Source organism: Eulemur rufifrons, chromosome 4, assembly GCF_041146395.1.
Source record: "Eulemur rufifrons isolate Redbay chromosome 4, OSU_ERuf_1, whole genome shotgun sequence".
In the NCBI taxonomy this organism is placed as follows: Eukaryota; Metazoa; Chordata; class Mammalia; order Primates; family Lemuridae; genus Eulemur; species Eulemur rufifrons.
The window spans coordinates 59,243,618-59,261,684 of NC_090986.1; the positions used below are offsets into that span (position 1 = coordinate 59,243,618).

The 18,067-nt window shown below is 37.2% G+C and overlaps 1 protein-coding gene across 1 annotated transcript in view; it reads right to left on the reverse strand.

Annotated features, from left to right (window-relative positions):
• Window positions 1-454: 454 nt before the first annotated feature.
• The window catches only part of ELF1 (E74 like ETS transcription factor 1), a 103,243-nt gene continuing 85,630 nt past the window's right edge, over window positions 455-18,067 (reverse strand). Inside the window, exons 5-9 of the mRNA XM_069467670.1 lie at window positions 17,462-17,629; window positions 13,040-13,123; window positions 11,346-11,538; window positions 9,284-9,733; window positions 455-2,199 (exon numbers count right to left, since the gene is read on the reverse strand). Of these exons, the coding sequence (XP_069323771.1) occupies window positions 1,596-2,199; window positions 9,284-9,733; window positions 11,346-11,538; window positions 13,040-13,123; window positions 17,462-17,629 (1,499 nt within the window). The 3' untranslated portion in view covers window positions 455-1,595. The remainder of the gene's footprint in view (window positions 2,200-9,283; window positions 9,734-11,345; window positions 11,539-13,039; window positions 13,124-17,461; window positions 17,630-18,067) is intronic.

The following is an 18,067-nucleotide window of genomic DNA, read 5'->3' on the forward strand; positions in this document are numbered from 1 at the left end:
AGAACATTTTATTTTCTAATTTTTGGAATTTAGACATCATTGTGTGATGTCTAGAAACAACCATCTGGCATGGTAGAAAGGAAAAGTGAGAGATGACATCCTACAATTCCAATGGAGTTTGTTATGTAAACATTTAGTAACACTGCAAATACTAAAGACATTCTCTATATCCTTATTCTTTAAGAAACATTTGCCTGAAAACAGAAACATTGAGAATTTTTACATGATTTATTTAATAATAAACCAATTAAAGATACAAAAATGTTTAGAGGATTCCAAAATTTAAATTTTTGTTTAAATACAAATTCACTCTGTAATATGAAAACATATAACATTAGACCTCTAAACATAATGATTTTTTTCATCTACAAAAATTTTTCTTTGCTATACTAGAAAATTGCAGAAAACAATTTTTCTTGTGACATTAAATGTACATTATTTACAGTTGGAAAAGTAATCTAAAAACTATTTCATTTCAGAAACTTGGATATATATGTTATCTTTGTATGCAATTGCCCCCTCTACCCCCAATAAGAAATTATTGAAAATATAAAGCAATTATGCTTTTATAACAACTGAATACTCAGCCAGATTAGCCCAAGGCTCAAGTTGCTTTCTTGGCCCTTAAGAAAGAGCCTTGACTCTCTTAGAATAGCAGTACATTATTTAGCACTCAGTAATGTAAGTTTACTAATAGACCACAATGCATAGTGATCTAAAGAGTTAATGAACAAACTAGGAAGAATTTATGGTAGATATTACTGAAAACAGGAGAATGAATTTTTGGGGGTCACATTTTTTCTGCAATATTTTAGCTATTCTTATATTAGGAAATAACCTGATAATGTTTAATGTTTAACTGACATAACTTTAAAATACAGGTGTCAGAATAAAAAATTTAGAACTAGAAGGGAATTTGGAGATCATCTAGTCCAGTCCAATGCATCCCTTTCTTTTATGAGAAGAACTAAGGCCCCCCAAAATGAAGTGGTTTGCCCTAGTTAGTTGGAGTGCCACTCTTAGGCTGATGCTTTTATACCATCCTGCTTCTGAAACAGGTTCAGCCATATCATGGGCATATTTCAATTTTTAATGTTACTTTACATATTCATAGTTCATTATACAGTGCAGCCAACTAAAGTCAACCTAAGTGACATCATAATTTTAATTATGCATAAAATAGGTTTCTTACATTTGAAAGAGTCAAGACTTAACTTACACAAATGGAATGAAAATAGTTCCTATATAAATTTCCTGCTGCCTTATTTTTAAGGATTGTATTTACAAAAGAATCAGAAAAGCTAATACAATCTAAAATTAGGAAAGAAATTTAAAAAATGCTTATGATATAGCAACTGAAAAATAATCTCAAAAGAACATCTTCATAGTATAAAATGCCTGTTCCTTCACAACTGAATTCTGAAACATTTAGAAAACAAAGAGAAACACTTGAGTTTTTCTCCCTCACCTAACAAAGTCAGAATTAACTCTAAATTGTGTTTAACAATTACAAAAATTGGAAACCTCTGTAGAATTTATCTCAGAATCAACCAGATAGTTAGGCAAACTATCGTTCATAACCTTTGGTATATTAACTAAAAAGAGTTGGGTTCCAGCAGTTCATTTTGTTTCACAGCTACCTGAGAAGGAAATCCATTGGAACTGGACACCACCATCACATAAGGCTGTGGCTGTTGCTCAGTTTTCTCAGTGTCCTCTTTCAAATGATCTTCAACCTCCTTTTTCTCTGCCTCCTGTATAAGAGTTTTTGTTTCTTGAGCTTTGATAACTGAAGTGATTACAGTGCCAGGTGGGTGAGCAACCAGTTGTGAACTGCGAGGAGAAAAGGTCACCACAGGTGTAGTAGCACTGAAGGATGGAGATGAAGCCACACTGACGGTTCCATTGCAAATGGACTGGACGTTGCTCGTAAGAACCTGCTGTACGTGGGCAGGGCTAAAGACAATCGAAGGAGGAGAGCCCGGCTTCTGTGACTGTAGCATGACATTTTCTTTCAGTACTGTCATGGGCTGTGATGATGGAATGGCTTGCAAAATAAATTTCTGAGATCCAGCACCTGCTGATGGATCCGTGCTGGCTATAACCGTTGTGAGTGGCACCGTCTGGAGTGTTACCGTGTGCAACTGCTGATTCCCAGGAGACACGACCACTGGAACTTGGGTTGGAGCCTGTATAGTCCTATTGAGATTATGAAATTAAAATGAGAAAATTAGCATACTCTACATCATTTAAAACTTTAACACTTGAGAAGTCATTCTGACAAAATACGACTTATACATTTCAAATGCTACTTCCCCTATTTTCAACACAACATAACCAACATCGTGCCCGACCATGTATTACAGAGATGCCTAGCACAAAACTCTCTGGCCATTAACTAAGATACCACCTGGTGATGCTATGGAAAAAATGTCTGTACCTACTGCCACATTAGTATTTACAAACAGGGAACTAATTTTGTTGGGGAAGAAGGATATCAAAATGCTTAGCAAGGAAGTTATGTATGAGCTGCAAGAAAGAAAATTAGGAATTTAAAAGCAAATCCGTTTGAATCACTCTTGCTATTTTAATATTTGAGGGATAATGTCATCAACATCCTCATCCACAACATTTACCAAACTTCATATAATTGTTTTCAACCAGACTTTTTACATATAAAGAGGAAAAACAGGCTGTGCTCAGTGGCTCACACCTGTAATCCTAGCACTCTGGGAGGCCAAGGCGGGAGGATCGCTTGAGCCCAGGAGTTTGCAGTGAGCTATGATGACATCACTGCACTCTACCTGGGCCAACAGAAGGAGACTCTGTCTTGGGGGGAGGGAGGGTGGGAGATAAAGAGGAAAAATGCTCAATTAAAAAAAAAAATCTGTCTTAATTGTACATACGTGTGAAAGAATTCTTAGAAAAATTAATAGCTCACAGTTCATATCATATTTACATAAAACAAGTCATAATTATAATTAACTTGTGAGGGTTCTTAGGCTGGCAGAGAAAATAAGGCCAAGCTTTGGCAAACGCGAATAGAAGCATGTTTTAGCAGTTTTCTAGGCTCAAACAATTTTCACAAATATTAGTCATAAAGCTACAATTTTTTTTTTTTTTTTTTTTTTTTTTTTTTGAGACAGAGTCTCGCTTTGTTGCCCGGGCTAGAGTGAGTGCCATGGCGTCAGTCTAGCTCACAGCAACTTCAAACTCCTGGACTTAAGCGATCCTACTGCCTCAGCCTCCCGAGTAGCTGGGACTACAGGCATGCGCCACCATGCCCGGCTAATTTTTTGTATATATATATTTTAGTTGTCCATATAATTTCTTTCTATTTTTAGTAGAGACGGGGTCTCACTCTTGCTCAGGCTGGTCTCGAACTTCTGACCTTGAGTGATCCACCCGCCTCGGCCTCCCAGAGTGCTAGGATTACAGGCGTGAGCCACCGCGCCCGGCCTCATAAAGCTACAATTTAACTTTTAAAATCCTTTAGCACAAAATCCAGTTTATGTAAGGTTGTTAATACCACTTATCGAAGAAAAAGTTACACAAATATTATGAGTTAATCTAACTTTAGAAGTTCACAGCTGTGAAATTTATAGTTATGGCCATTGTTAATACAGCATAAAACAAATGCAGTTGAAAAATCTCAGCATCTGGATCTCAACTATTTCCTCTGAATTGTGTATTTTTTAAAAGATACTTGATTGCTACTTCAGATGGCTAACAGCTAGATTAGTCCCCATAAACCAAATGTTATACATTACGGATTATTAAAGCTAAATTTTAGTAAGTTATAGTTATGTGGCCTGTTTCTCACATATGAGAAATGGAATTCTAGAGGAGAAAACAAACTGGCTAGGTGGAAAGATGAAACGAAGATCCAATGCAACTCAGGTTAAGTACAGAGGAAGTGGGATGACACAGGATGACTAGAGCCCGCCCATTCACATAGGATGCTGCTTCTCAAGTCACCACTGTGAGCATCGGTCTACAGGCTACAGTCCACTCTTGAAGGACAGAGCTAGAAGAGAGCATCATGAGTTGGGTAATGAAGATTTAATAGGTAGACAGGGTATGGCTAGGAATAAAGGCCAGATGTGCTAAAATTACTGGGCAGGCAGGGATGAGTAGGGAGGAAATAGAATCACCATGGGAGCTGGGGAGTTCTTCCAAAATACACTGTGCCTCTCTTCTTCTCCTGCCTACCTCAGGGTATCTTGGGTGAAATATGAATCTGGGTATGATATCTGACCCTACAGCCAGATACCATTTTTAAATTTAAAAAACTCCGGCCGGGCGCGGTGGCTCACGCCTGTAATCCTAGCACTCTGGGAGGCCGAGGCGGGTGGATCGCTCAAGGTCAGGAGTTCGAGACCAGCCTGAGCAAGAGCGAGACCCTGTCTCTACTAAAAATAGAAAAAAATTATATGGACAACTAAAAATATATATATAGAAAAAATTAGCCGGGCATAGTGGCGCATGCCTGTAGTCCCAGCTACTCGGGAGGCTGAGGCAGGAGGATTGCTTGAGCGCAGGAGTTTGAGGTTGCTGTGAGCTAGGCTGACGCCACGGCACTCACTCTAGCCTGGGCAACAAAGTGAGACTCTGTCTCAAAAAAAAAAAAAAAAAAAATTTAAAAAACTCCAAGGGCTTCCCATGCAAAGAGTTTACTTACATGTACATATGGATAAAATAGTACATTGCATAATAGTCAGCACTCAGATTGTATATATAAATATGTATAACCTTGCTGCCCTATAAATATTATCCCTATTTTATACATATGAGAAAACTAATGCAAAGGAGGTTGAACAGCTTGCATCAGATGACCAGTTAGATAAGGAGAGGCCAGCTGACTGCAGAGCCTACGTGGCTACTCATTACAACGTACTGCCGCCTCTTATGTCCTGAATAACTTCAGCTAACAATGAATATTTACTACGATATCCTTATACCATGGGCAGTTAAAACTCTTTAATACACACCTCTCCCCTCTTTCCTTCTAAGGTGTGGCACAAGGAATAATGTACTTGGAAATTTTCCATATTGCTAATCAGGGACACCACTAGGCCTTCCATGCTTTTGTTCAAATTAGAAAAAGATGTCCTTTGCCTCAGATATCCGACTGCCATCTGTCAGAAAATATACAGACTTACCTACAACATCTACAATGTAAATATACTGGCTTATCTGTACAAATTCTAGAACAATTTTCACTAATAAAAACATAGAGATTAAAGAAAAAAATTATGAAGCCTTCCCCAACCACAGGACTTTAAATTTTTTTTTCTTAGTTAATGATTAAACCGTCAGTTGTATCTATCTGATTATATTACATAACAGACTATGTTATAGCTGATTACTTATTAAAAATCTGCTTAGCTGCTTGTAAATAACTGGTAGGATATTGGTAATTTATTATTCATCAAAATTTCTAAGGTTAAGAAAGATACACAACATAATATTAAGCTTTTGTTGAAGATCTACTTAAGTGTAAAAAGTATCCTTTAATTGTCTCAACCACCTGTAAGGTTAAATATTATCTAGTAAGTAGGAAGGTTGGAGAGCTGGAAGGTTGTGCCTACATTCTTCCTACTCCATTACACTGCTTGTAAGGTAACAACCTACACGTCATACATTTTTAGAGGATAATTTATTTAAAATATCCTAAGACAAACTATTAGTACTTTAAAAAGTATTCTAGAGAAAAAAGTTATGGTTGGTTAATGGACTTCCAAGTTTACCAAGGGACAATTTTCAGAAAATACTTTACTAGAGATTTGTTTTTTTTTTTTTTTTTTTTTGATCACAGAAAACCCACGTAGACAGGTTTATTTTTGTTGTTTCTTTGACTAACATGAAGCTGGAGTCAAATTAAAATTTGTAAAAAAACTGAGCACACATACCATGAGTCTATTAAGAAAAGTTTAATTGATTCAATGTAGATACATGCAGTTATGTGAGATGAAAAGAAATGAGCAAAGGAAAAAAATTATGTTGCTGCCTTATTGTAAATAACTGATAATTCATGTGAATTATGTAAATCAGTAGGCAGTGAGGCAATTCATTAACCTCACTGCTTTGGGCTAAACTGCTTGCATTAAAACACTATCTCCACCACTTACTAGATGTGACCAAACTCCTTGGCCTATCCTTGCTTCAGTTTCTTTGTCTATAAAAGGGGGACATTAATGTGTGCCACCACGCCCAGCTAATTTTTAAAAATTTTTTGTAGAGACAGAGTCTCACTATATTGCCTTTGCTGGTCTCGAATTCCTGGCCTCAAGTGATTCTCCTGCCTCAGCCTCCCAAAGTGCTAGGATTATAGGTGTGAGACACAGCGCCTGGCCTGCAAAAAAATTCTTTAAAAGGCCTCTGATTTGATTAATAAGTAGTAATAAAATAAAGAAAGATATAGCCAAACTACTGTTAATTTTCTTAGGAGTGATAATATGGTTATTTAGGATAATGTCTCTATTCTTACGAGTATAGATTGACACTTATTTTTATAATAAAAGGTTGGATAATCATAAAAATGCAAACAAAAAATAACTAAACCAGAAATTCATCGAATAAAAAACTATTCTAATAATATGTTAAAATTTCAGAGTGATGTTTGCTTGAACAATTTGCTTGAAATTTAACATTTTTTTCTTTCTTTCTATACAATGGAAAGGAACAAGACCATAGCAAAACCTGAGCAATTATATTCAGCAGCTGTAAGTCTTCAGAGACTGTTTCTATTTATTAGCTTTTGCCTTTCCACATCTAGTAATTTCAGGGAATAAAATGCATTCTATTAAAGGGTTAACTGCTTGATGATGATGATGATGATGATGATGGTAGCTAGAATTTTAAGGAGAAAAATAAAAGATCTAACCAAGTAAGAGAAGAACTTTTTAAAAAGTGATTAAGAATATGTGTATACATATAAGCATATAAATATAGGAATGATTTACTATAATAAGAATGTATGTTTTTAAGTTTGAAAAAGTTAAATTTTGTATTTCTTCATTATATTAAGTAGTCCACTTAGAGAACTCATTACCCTAAGAGGAGATGAGAATGAATATAGACACTACTTCAAAATAAATTCTATAAATATAAACATATCTGACACATTACATACAATGTTAGGTGCTAGGAAAATGACATTGAATAAAACATGGGTCTTAAATATATAGGAAGAGACATGCATTACTATACACTGAAACACCAGGTTTGTGTAACAGACTGAGAAACAGGCAAGGCTTAGTCAGCTTTATCTGAGAGTAAGGAAAGAAGTATTAGTAGAGGGTGAGAGCTGGCAGCTGAGGCTACAGAAATTGGACTGCACTCTTTGTGCAACATGGATCTAACAAAAGCAGCAAGAAGGCAACATAACAAAGCTACTTTAGGAAAATGACACCTAGTAACATAAATATATAGGTTGGTCTGAAAAAAAAAAAAATTAGAAGCAGGCAGAGTCCATGGAACTCTCCAGGACCCTGGAAATGAAGATTCTGAAAGGTACACCAAGGACAGTTGAAAAGCCAATGGGAGGGAGTGTAGCTTTGAACTTTTCTGGCAAGTCTTACAATGTTTTAATATCTGGCATTGGGTATTAATCAGAAACTGATAATCAGAGTACTACAGTATCCAATACAATATCTACAATTTAGTAACTTTCAAAACTAGAAGTGTTTTTTGTTTTGTTTCTTATTCTTATAGTCTAAAAAGGCACTTTTGAATACAGATGCTAAAAAATTCCACTGAACACTCCCAGAAGGGGGTTTCAGTGACTAACTGGCTATTGTGTATCTCCTATCAACACAAATAAACACAACAAACAGCCTAGAAACCAATGGGAGGAACCACCCACTCTCAACTAGACAGTCATCACACATAACCAATAGGGCCTAAAAGAAAATAAAACATTAATAGGAAAATAGAGTGACAGCTAAATAAGTACCAGTTTAGCATCCCAAACCCAAAAATCTGAAATCTGAAATACTGTAAAATCCAAAACCTTTTGAGCACCAACATGACATTCAAAGGAAATGCTCACAGGAGCATTTCAGATTTGGGATGCTCAACCAGAGTTAAGTATAATGCAAATATTCCAAAATCTGAAACAATCTGAAAACTGAAACACTTCTGGTCCGAAGCATTTTGGATAAGGAATACTCAACCTGCACTCCTTTAGTAACAATCCAAATAAAAATGAAAAAAAGTCATCTTGGCACTCCACTTGCAAATCATCTGAAGACTTAAAAGAGATAGATATTCACAGTGTCAAAGAGTTTAAATTGACTATACAAAGACGACCGAATCATCCAAGTTGGTCTTGATTCTAGGTAATATAACTTACTTCAAGATCAGTTGAACAAAATCTTTGCATTTACATTCTGGAATATAAAAATGTAGGACTGAAGTCTGCTAATGAAAATAACCAAAGAATCATTTTTATTGGCTTTAGAAGGGCTCGTATTTTATTATAATTAGTGTTTTAGACATGAATGACAATATAAACAGAAAAAGAGGGTGCTGCAAATATCCATCCAATTTTCTGCCTTCCTTTCTTGCCCCTATTCTAAATCAGCTGAGACAAGTCCCAAATTTCTACAGAAGACCGGACCCAAAGCATGCAGGGTTCTCTTGGTCAATTTGTTGTTTAGCATCTTTCCTGGGGCTCTGAGGCAAATCTGATTTGGGTAAACTAACACAGCTACTTTTCCAACTTCTGCCACTCTAAAAGCCTGAAAACCAAGACTTTAGATTCTTGGCCTCCCTACCTGTTTGAACTTTAGAACTGTTCCAAGATAAGATCTTCCCAAGGAATAACATTTATTTCCTGAAACTCAGTGCACTCTTACTGTCATAATATGTCAATTTATGTTGAATTTGTATAGCTTTTGACTTGATTTGAATGAGGATATGAAACCAGTCTCTGGATTTTCTCACATTTAAATCACTCCTTAAATAGATCAATCCAGTTATATGAAGGTATAGTAGACTAGACTTAAATTGATAGAATAATGTCAATAATATCAAGGCTGAAAAGTAAAGAATCATTGATATAATCAGAGGACTAATGTAATATATATTGCTCCTGAAACGATCTGTTGACCACGAGTTCTAGCTTGAAATCTATTTTTATTTTCACTTCTGAATCTTTTTTCTCCCCTGATAAAATAAAAATAAAGCCCATGTCATCAGATGAATCTACACACTTAAACAATGTCTCTAGTCAGAAACATCATGTAGTGATATGTACCGTCAGCTTTAGTTTTCTTACCTAATACTCTGAACGGAAGAATTTAATGTTTCATCCTGCATGCTACTGGTTATGGGTGCTTCTCCTTCTGGGACAGCTTGTACTGGCTGTACGACATGAACAGTCCGGAAGAGCTGGGTAGGATATGGAGGCTGTGAGGGTTGCACTGTCCTCAAAACTTCTGACGGCTGTGCAACTTCCACAGGATCTTTGGGTTTTGTAGCTTTGGAATTCCCTGGTTTTAGAACTGTAGTGGCTCCTCCTTTTATCCCTGGACTCGAAGGTACTCTTGACCGGCTTGCTTGGTTCCTACTTGAAGTGGTTGTTGAGGATAGTGATGGATCCGAAGATTCTACACTGGAACTTGGATCCTCATCATCTATATATATGAGATCTTTTGGCATTTCTTTAAACTGATACACCAGGCGCTGACCTTCCACTTTTGCCAGAATACCCCTTTGGTAATAGTACCTATTCAAAGCAGACAATTTTGTCAATATTTTATTCAATCAAACAAAAAATAATATTCAACAAATCAAATTTTCCTAATGATAAAGAAAATTTAAAAGTTGGGATCAAACAAGTGAGAAAAGAATTTCTAAATGAAGGACAGTTATTTTATATAAGATATATATACATTTATGCACAGATAGAGAAAAGTCCTTATTATCAACTAAATCTAAAACCAATTCTATTGAGGGGACTTTTGATAAAGTCTGTGGAATCCTCTGCCTTCACTTTTCTTCCTTCCTCTACCCTTCTGCTAACTTGCCGGGATAATCAAATCTCCTACAAACCTTAAGCAACTTTTTTCCCCCTCCATAGCTTCCTATCAACGTTCCTACCAGTTTAAATTTGATTCAGTAAACTTAATTCAGTTTTGTGTATAAGATTTAATGATGTAAAAAAAAAAGATTTAATGATGTGCAATAAAAATAATCCAAATTTTGTCATCAATTTTTATAAAATTAAGAACCTAAAAAGGATAAATTAAAAAAACTAAAAACTATAACTAGTTCTACTGTAAGATTGCCAAATTATACGTACCCTAAAACTCATTCAGATCATTCCTATTTCTAGTAAATCTTTCTCAAATACATGCATACCTTGAAGAATAAATGGCACTATCATAGAAAAACAAACTAAAAATGAGCTTAAGAATAAAATGGGGCTAGATATGGTGGCTCATACCAATAATCCCAGCACTTTGAGAGTCCTAGGGGGTAGAATCACTTAAGCCCAAGAATTTGAGACCAGCCTGGGCAACACAGTGAGAACTCATCCCTACAAAAAATTTAAAAATTAGCTGGGTGTGGTGGCATGTGCCAGTAGTCCCAGCTAACAGCTACTCAGGAGGCTGAGGCAGGAAGATCACCTGAGCCTAGGAGTTGGAGGATGCAGTAAGCTATGATCACACCATTGCGTTCTAGTCTGGGTGACAGAGTGAGACACTGTCTCTAAAAAAGAACTGAAAAAATAAAATGGTTCAAAATTTTCACTGTCTAGTATTCTTGAAGTATTAATTTATTTCACCTCTTACTAAGTACCTGCATTACCACTATTGGTACTTTGCTGAATTTAAGTTTAATACCTTAAAACATATGAACCTGATGGCCTATTGACAACTGATGATAGACATTTTCTGATCCGTCCCCCTTTTTTTTTTTTTACTTTTTTTGTAAGAGACAAGGTCTTGCTCTATCCCCCAAGCTGGAGTGCAGTGGCTCGATCATAGCTCACTGCAACGTCAAATTCCTGGGCTCAAGTGATCCTCCCGACTTAGCCTGCCAAAGTGCTGGGACTACCTTGCCACCTCGCCTGGTTCTCTGATCGCTTTGTAAGTAAGATATCTGTTGTTTGCAATGAAGTTATTTTTTTTGGGGGGGGGGGAAGGAAATTATTTTCCCAGATTGGAATAAGATTTCAATTTAAATGCACACTGACTTCTGTAAGTATTGTGGTTTTGGTACTTTGATAAATAAAATTCACCATTTCTTTAATCCCTTAATTTTTAAAGTTACCTATTTTTTGGTATTTATGAAATGATATTCTTAACACAATAAACTATAAAAACTTCACATACCTGAGTGCTCGTCCCATGGTCTCATAATTCATATCAGGTTTGTTTTTGTGCTTCCCCCACAACCGGGACACTGCTTTAGAATCTACCAACTTAAAAATGCCTTTCTCCCGCTGGGTCCATTTGATATATTTAGGACAGGTGGCTTTGTCCTGGAGCAGTGCCAGTAAAAACTCCCAAAGATAAATTGTGTTTCCTGAAACAAAAACAATTTCTTTTTAAATGACCAAAATTTCATGTAAAAGATACAATGAAACACAATAAAAGTCCTAAAAGTTCCATCTATAGTTATACAAAAATATTACATAATTCAGTTAGTATTGGTGATATAGTTCAGTTAGTTAATGGTGATATAATGGTCATAATTTTTAAGGTCTAAGAAAAATCTTTTTAGTCCCACAAAGATGTCTGAACAAAGAAATCTTGTCAGATTTTGATAATTTAGAGAGAACGTACTTTGAGATAATTTTTTTCTGCCTCTTTAAAAACTATCACATAGAAGAAACATGAAAGCATTATATAAAACCTTTCAATAGTTATTCTTTCTGTATTAGAACCAGCAGATCAGCCATAACAGTGTTTTCAAATGTGGGCAAGAGTTATGAAAATACTTGAACTCCAAGACAATGTAATAAAGTGGTATGAACTGAAAATCTAACCTGGCTGAGCTCTTCAAAGAGCCTCATTATTAAATGAAAGGAATGGATTATTTTAACAGGTGATAGTCACTCAAAATAATTTCTTTGGTTACTTTATTACCAGTTTCTTTTTTTTTTTTTTCTGTTTTGTTTTTGAGACAAGGTCTCCCACTCTGTTGTCTGGGTTAGAGTGCAACGGCACACTGCAACCTCAAACTCCAGACTCAAGAGATCCTCCTGCCTCAGCCTCCTGAGTAGCTGGGACTACAGGTGCGTACTATCATGTTTGACTAATTTTTTAATTTTTTTAAAGTCATGGCGTCTCACTATTGCCCAGGCTGGTTTTGAACTCCTGGCCTCAGGCAATCCTCCCACCTTGGCCTCCCAAGTGCTAGGATTATAGGTGTGAGCCACTGTGCCCTGCCTTCCTAGTTTCTTTACAGAAATTGGCAACTGTATCTAATAAGCATGTGGCAGCAGTAAGATCCATTTCAACATATCAAGAAAGCTGGTGGTTTCTACTTGTAACATGCAGATGCTATGAAGCTGAGCCCGGCACTGGTCTGTGGCCTGTTAGAAACCAGGCTGCACAGCAGGAGGTGAGCGGAGGGTGAGCAAGCAAACCTTCATCTGTATTTACAGCTGCTCCCCATTGCTCACATCACTGCCTGAGCTCTGCCTCCTGTCAGACCCGTGGCGGCATTAGATTCTCACAGGAGCGTGAACCCTACTGTAAACTGCGCATGAGAGGGATCTAGGTTGCGTGCTCCTTATGAGAATATGATGCCTGATGATCTGAGGTGGAGGTGAGGAAGTGTTGCTAGTGCTGGGGAGGGCTGCAAATACAGATTATCATTAGCAGAGAGGTCTCACTGTACAAAAAATGCAACGTGCTTGAATCATCCTGAAACCATCCCCCCTTGCCCCCCCATCCACGGAAAAATGGTCTTCCATGAAACCAGTCCCTGGTGCCAAAACGGTTGGAGGACTGCTACTTTTAAAACAATCTGAAGGTTATTTGACCAGTAAGTATTATAGGGAAATTACAGTAGTACTTACCCTTCCCATCTTTGTTTTTCTTCTTTACAGATATATTTGGCGTAGTGGCTGGGGAATCTGGTCGTGGCGGTTTAGTTTTTCTCCCTGAAATAAGAACAGCTCTGCATAAGTATTTGCCTTCAAAAGTGAGAGAGAATGGACAATTCAGCTATTTGTAATTTATCCTAAATTTCAAGTGCCAAATGCTTTCTACAAGGGTCGCATATACAGGTCTCCTAAAATGCTGTTTACTAAAAGGAAAACTTCAGTAAAAATTGAACATTAATGTAGGGTTAGATCACAAACAACACTTATGTAAGAAATAATTTAGCTTATATATGTAAAAATGAGGTTAAATTAAAAATATTGTATCTTGCCTTTGAGGTAATTATACTGATAGTTCTTTCTTAAAATTTTGGAGAATACTCTTGACACTGACAGAATTTAGGCTGAAAATACAGATCATAGAGGTCTGTCCGTTGGTTATATAAACTTTTTAAGGAAGGAGAAGTGGATTTCTAGCTTTTCTCTCTGTAAACACATGCTTGCATACAGTTAGTTCCCAAATATCAGAAAGTTCCCCAAACTCTAGAAATACAGAAAAATACGTGAGGCAAAATTTTGGTGAACCACATTTTTCCTGTGCATTTTACTTATTTAACTATTTTTTAGAGATGGGGTCTTGCTATGTTGCCCAGGCTGCACTGCAGTGGCTATTCACAGGCACAATCCCACTACTAATCAGTACAAGAGTTTTGACCCACTCCATTTGCAACCTGAGCCAGTTTACCCCTCCCCTTAGGCAATCCGGTGGTCCCCTGCTCCCAGGTCGTCACCATATTTATGCTGAACTTAGTGCATACACCTGATGGGCAGAACACACTACAGCCCAGAACTGCGCTCAAGTGATCTTCCTGCCTCAGCCTCCCAAGTAGCTGGGACTATAGGCACATACCACAGGGCCTGGCTCCTGTGTATTTTTAAACATCTTAGTTTTTTTGTATCTCTTTCAATTCACAGCAAACTTCCTAGTTATCCATCATCAATCTCTAAATAAGTCCATCCCAACAGCCCTATTTGGGTCAATCCGCTATTCTAAAGCCTTGTGATCTTCTCTAACCACAGCTTGGTAGCAGCGTTGCCTTGTATTTAGGTTGAGATGATCATGCTGTCTGAAGAGATAACCATTCTGTATGTAAGAAACAAAGAATATTTTAGTTACTACCTCCTAAACCAAGATTCTTGAGGCTGACTCTCTGGTCTAGATCACAATGGTGAATTCTGGGTTAATATAATATAGGGCAGTAACTTAGAATGCTAGAGCTAAAAATCACAAGGTTAGTTAACAACCCATCCCCAAAAACTGAATAGGAAAGCATTTCTAAAGTCACTTGGGTGAATGAAAGTTAAGGGAGAAAGGGATCAAAAGGCCACTCTTCAGGCCCCTTTTGCTACTGCCAAACATATACTAGTCAGGCAGGCATCTCAATTCATCACTGCAGACCCCTTCAGAGAACCCACCCATGCAGCAGATTTCTCTGGCTGACTGTGTTCATGATAATTGAAAGCCAAGACTTTGGTAACCTTCTACCATCTTATTTTATGCTGTTTTTCTACTTTTCCTGGTAGATAACATTTTCTTTATTCCCATTTTCTTCTCCCTTGTGATTTTCTTTTCTTTAGCTTACTTTGTTGCAAGAATATAGGATATAATAAATGACATAAAATACGTGTTAATCGGTTGTTGATGTTATCAGTAAAGTTTTCAGTTAACAAGTGACTATTAGTTAAGTTTTTGGGAAGTCAAAAGTTATACACAGGTTTTTGACTGCACAGGGGGTAGGTACCCTCCCCATTATTTGAGGGTCAACAGTAGAAGCATATTCTTTTCTGTCTGGCTTCTTTCCCTTGGCATAATTATGTTGAGATTCACCCATTTTTGCTGTATGTATCAATAGCATATATTCTGTTTAATTGCTGAGTGGTATTTTATTGTATATACCACATATTTCTTTATCCAATCATCAGTTGATGGACATTTGGATTGCTTTCAGTTTGGGGCAATTGCAAGTAAGGTGGCTAAGAACGTTCATGCACAAGTTTTTCCATATATCGTTTCATTTCTTTTGGGTAACTACTCAGTAGTGAAATGGCTGGGTCACGTGTTAAGTATACATTAAATTTTTTAAGGCCGGGTATGCTGGTTCACGCCTGTAATCCTAGCACTTTGGGAGGCTGAGGCAGGATGATTGTTTAAGGCCAGCCTGAGCAACATAGTGAGACCCCATCTCTACTAGAAATAAAAAAATTAGCAGGGCATGGTGGCATGCACCTATAGTCCCAGCTACTCGGGAAGCTGAGGCAGGAGAATTGCTTGAGGCCAGGAGTTTGAGGTTGCAGTAAGCTATGATGATGCCACTGCACTCTATCTCAGCAACTGAGCAAAAACAACATGAACAACAAAAAACTTTTATCATCTTGTTTTATTAAATTGAAGAAAATATTTTTTTTTTTAAGAAACTGACAAACTATTTTCCCAAAAAAGTTTCTCCCTCCACTAAGGTGGGGCAATCACAGGGTTCACCTCATTTGTTTCCCGTCTCTCAGGGATCACTCGCTTTTGTTGACTGATGTCCAATTTCCTCAGTACCATTGATTCATATGTTTTGTCTGTGTTTTTAGTTGTTTCAGGTGGGAGGATAAATTCATGTTCCGTTATTCCACCTTGACGAGAAGAGGAAGTTCCACCTGGTCTTTTTTAATAGCCTTATTCTTTGACCATGTTTTTTTATTATTTTGCTTTAAAAGTTATAATCCCATTCATTTAAAGCTTCTGTTTGATAATTCTATTGCCTATGGTTCTTAGAGCATTAACCCTAGGGCTTTCTATGGCTGTTGCTTCTCATCAGGAAGTGTCTTCTTCATGTATTCTCTGACACTGAAATGTGAATTTACCTTCAACAAGGCTTTATCTGAGGAAGTATGTGTGTCCTAGGTTGAATGTGTAACCCACCAGAGCAATTTTACAAGAGCTTCTTCTGCCTGGTATCCCAAAGTTACTACCATCCTGGGGCCACTTTTATGTTAATTACTTGGCTGGGAATTCCTAATATCAGCAATAGTTTTAAATCTAACTGCAAACCTAGGGTAACACAGGCCTAAAATTATGAATTCTTAAGAATAAGAATTAAGAATAAGATTAAGGGCCGGGCGCGGTGGCTCATGCCTGTAATCCTAGCACTCTGGGAGGCCGAGGTGGGTGGATCGCTCGAGGTGAGGAGTTCGAGACCAGCCTGAGCAAGAGCGAGACCTCGTCTCTACTAAAAATAGAAAGAAATTATCTGGCCAACTAAAGATATATATAGAAAAAATTAGCCGGGCATGGTGGCGTATGCCTGTAGTCCCAGCTACTTGGGAGGCTGAGGCAGTAGGATCGCTTAAGTCCAGGAATTTGAGGTTGCTGTGAGCTAGGCTGATGCCACGGCACTCACTCTAGCCCGGGCAACAGAGTGAGACCCTGTCTCAAAAAAAAAAAAAATAATAATAAGATTAAGAATAATTTCTCCACTCAGAGACCTGGTTGAGAAATACAAGCTTCCTTAACATCTGTCTGTGCCACTGGGTAGATGTTTCTCCCCTGGGAATATAGCCCACCAGGGGTCTCAGTTATGTGCTAAGGTCTCTGTCCAATACCCCATCTTGCATAAGCCCAGGACCAAGCTGCTTCCTCTATGTGGGCAATAAAACCAAGCCCCTTGATATATCCCTCTCAGCCCTTCCCAGCTGCTGCAGTGTCAGCTCACGCTTACTATTTTTACTTTCCTCTTCATTTTTGGCTCTTGGAATTTCCCTTACTTTCATGGGAACTTGGGTTACCAGGTGGCTGGTGATACCATTAACCAGATATTAAACTCAAAATACTAAACAAGCAGGAATAGAATCAGAAGGCAATGAAAATGGAATGAGTATCAGACTTTAGAAGTGTGGTCCCAATTTGTGAAAAGTTAAAAGTTCTCATTTAACACATTCTAACAGCTTCCTCTCCAATTACTTACTTGGTTTTCAACTCATTATATTTTTCCAACCAGAATCTTACACTGGAATCACCAGTATAAACTAGTGGCTTTCCTTGGGAGGTAGCTGACCTGCCCTTATCCCCAAGTGCTTTATGAATTTGGATAAAAAGGTTTAGATAAAAATTTGAGGCTTTAAAAAGCTGGAAAATCCCTTTTCTATGGGATAGACCAAATATTTTAAATGCATAGAATAATTTAATTTAAAAAATAACCCCACTATGAAGAAAACCTCTTAATTTATGTTTTGTGCCCTCAAACTTTTTTCTTACATAAGTTTTAGCTGGTGTAGAAATATCCTTGAATAAAAATTACATCTAGATTCCACATGAAGACGTGACTGTTTGCCCTGAACAAGTTGACCACTTACCTTTCTTTCTCTTAGGCTGTTCTGGTGATGAGGCTCCAGGTGAGTCTGCATATTTCTCCTGCACCTGCTGAGTTTCCATCACTTCAGGAATCCCATCTAATGTGACGGATACATGGGTGACCGGGGCAACAACAATGTCATCTTCAGATGAACTAAATATATTATTATCTAACGGAAATAAAATGAACTAATTATAATTAACTGTGCACTATAAACCCAAACAATTTCATAAAATAATGTCCTGTCCTGTTTCTATGAAGATGAAACTAGAAATAAAATCTATTCCCTGATTTTTATTTCCTCTTTCCTAAATTAAGTACTCTAAATCAGCCCAGGGTTGACTGGACTATTTTCAGCGTCTTTCTTGACTTCCTATCACCAGTTTATCCTGTCTCTTCTCTCCATCCTTCACATTGTTGCTAGAGTTATCCTCTGAAACCTAAGTCTGATCTGACCATATTCCTCTATACAAAAACTTTACACCCTAAAAATCAGAAAGAAAAATAAAATGGCATATTTTCCCATAGTTAATAGGCAGGAAAAAAGTAAGAACAACCCAATTCTATAGCATGCAAAGCGTCCACAATCTAGACTAAGCCTACCTTT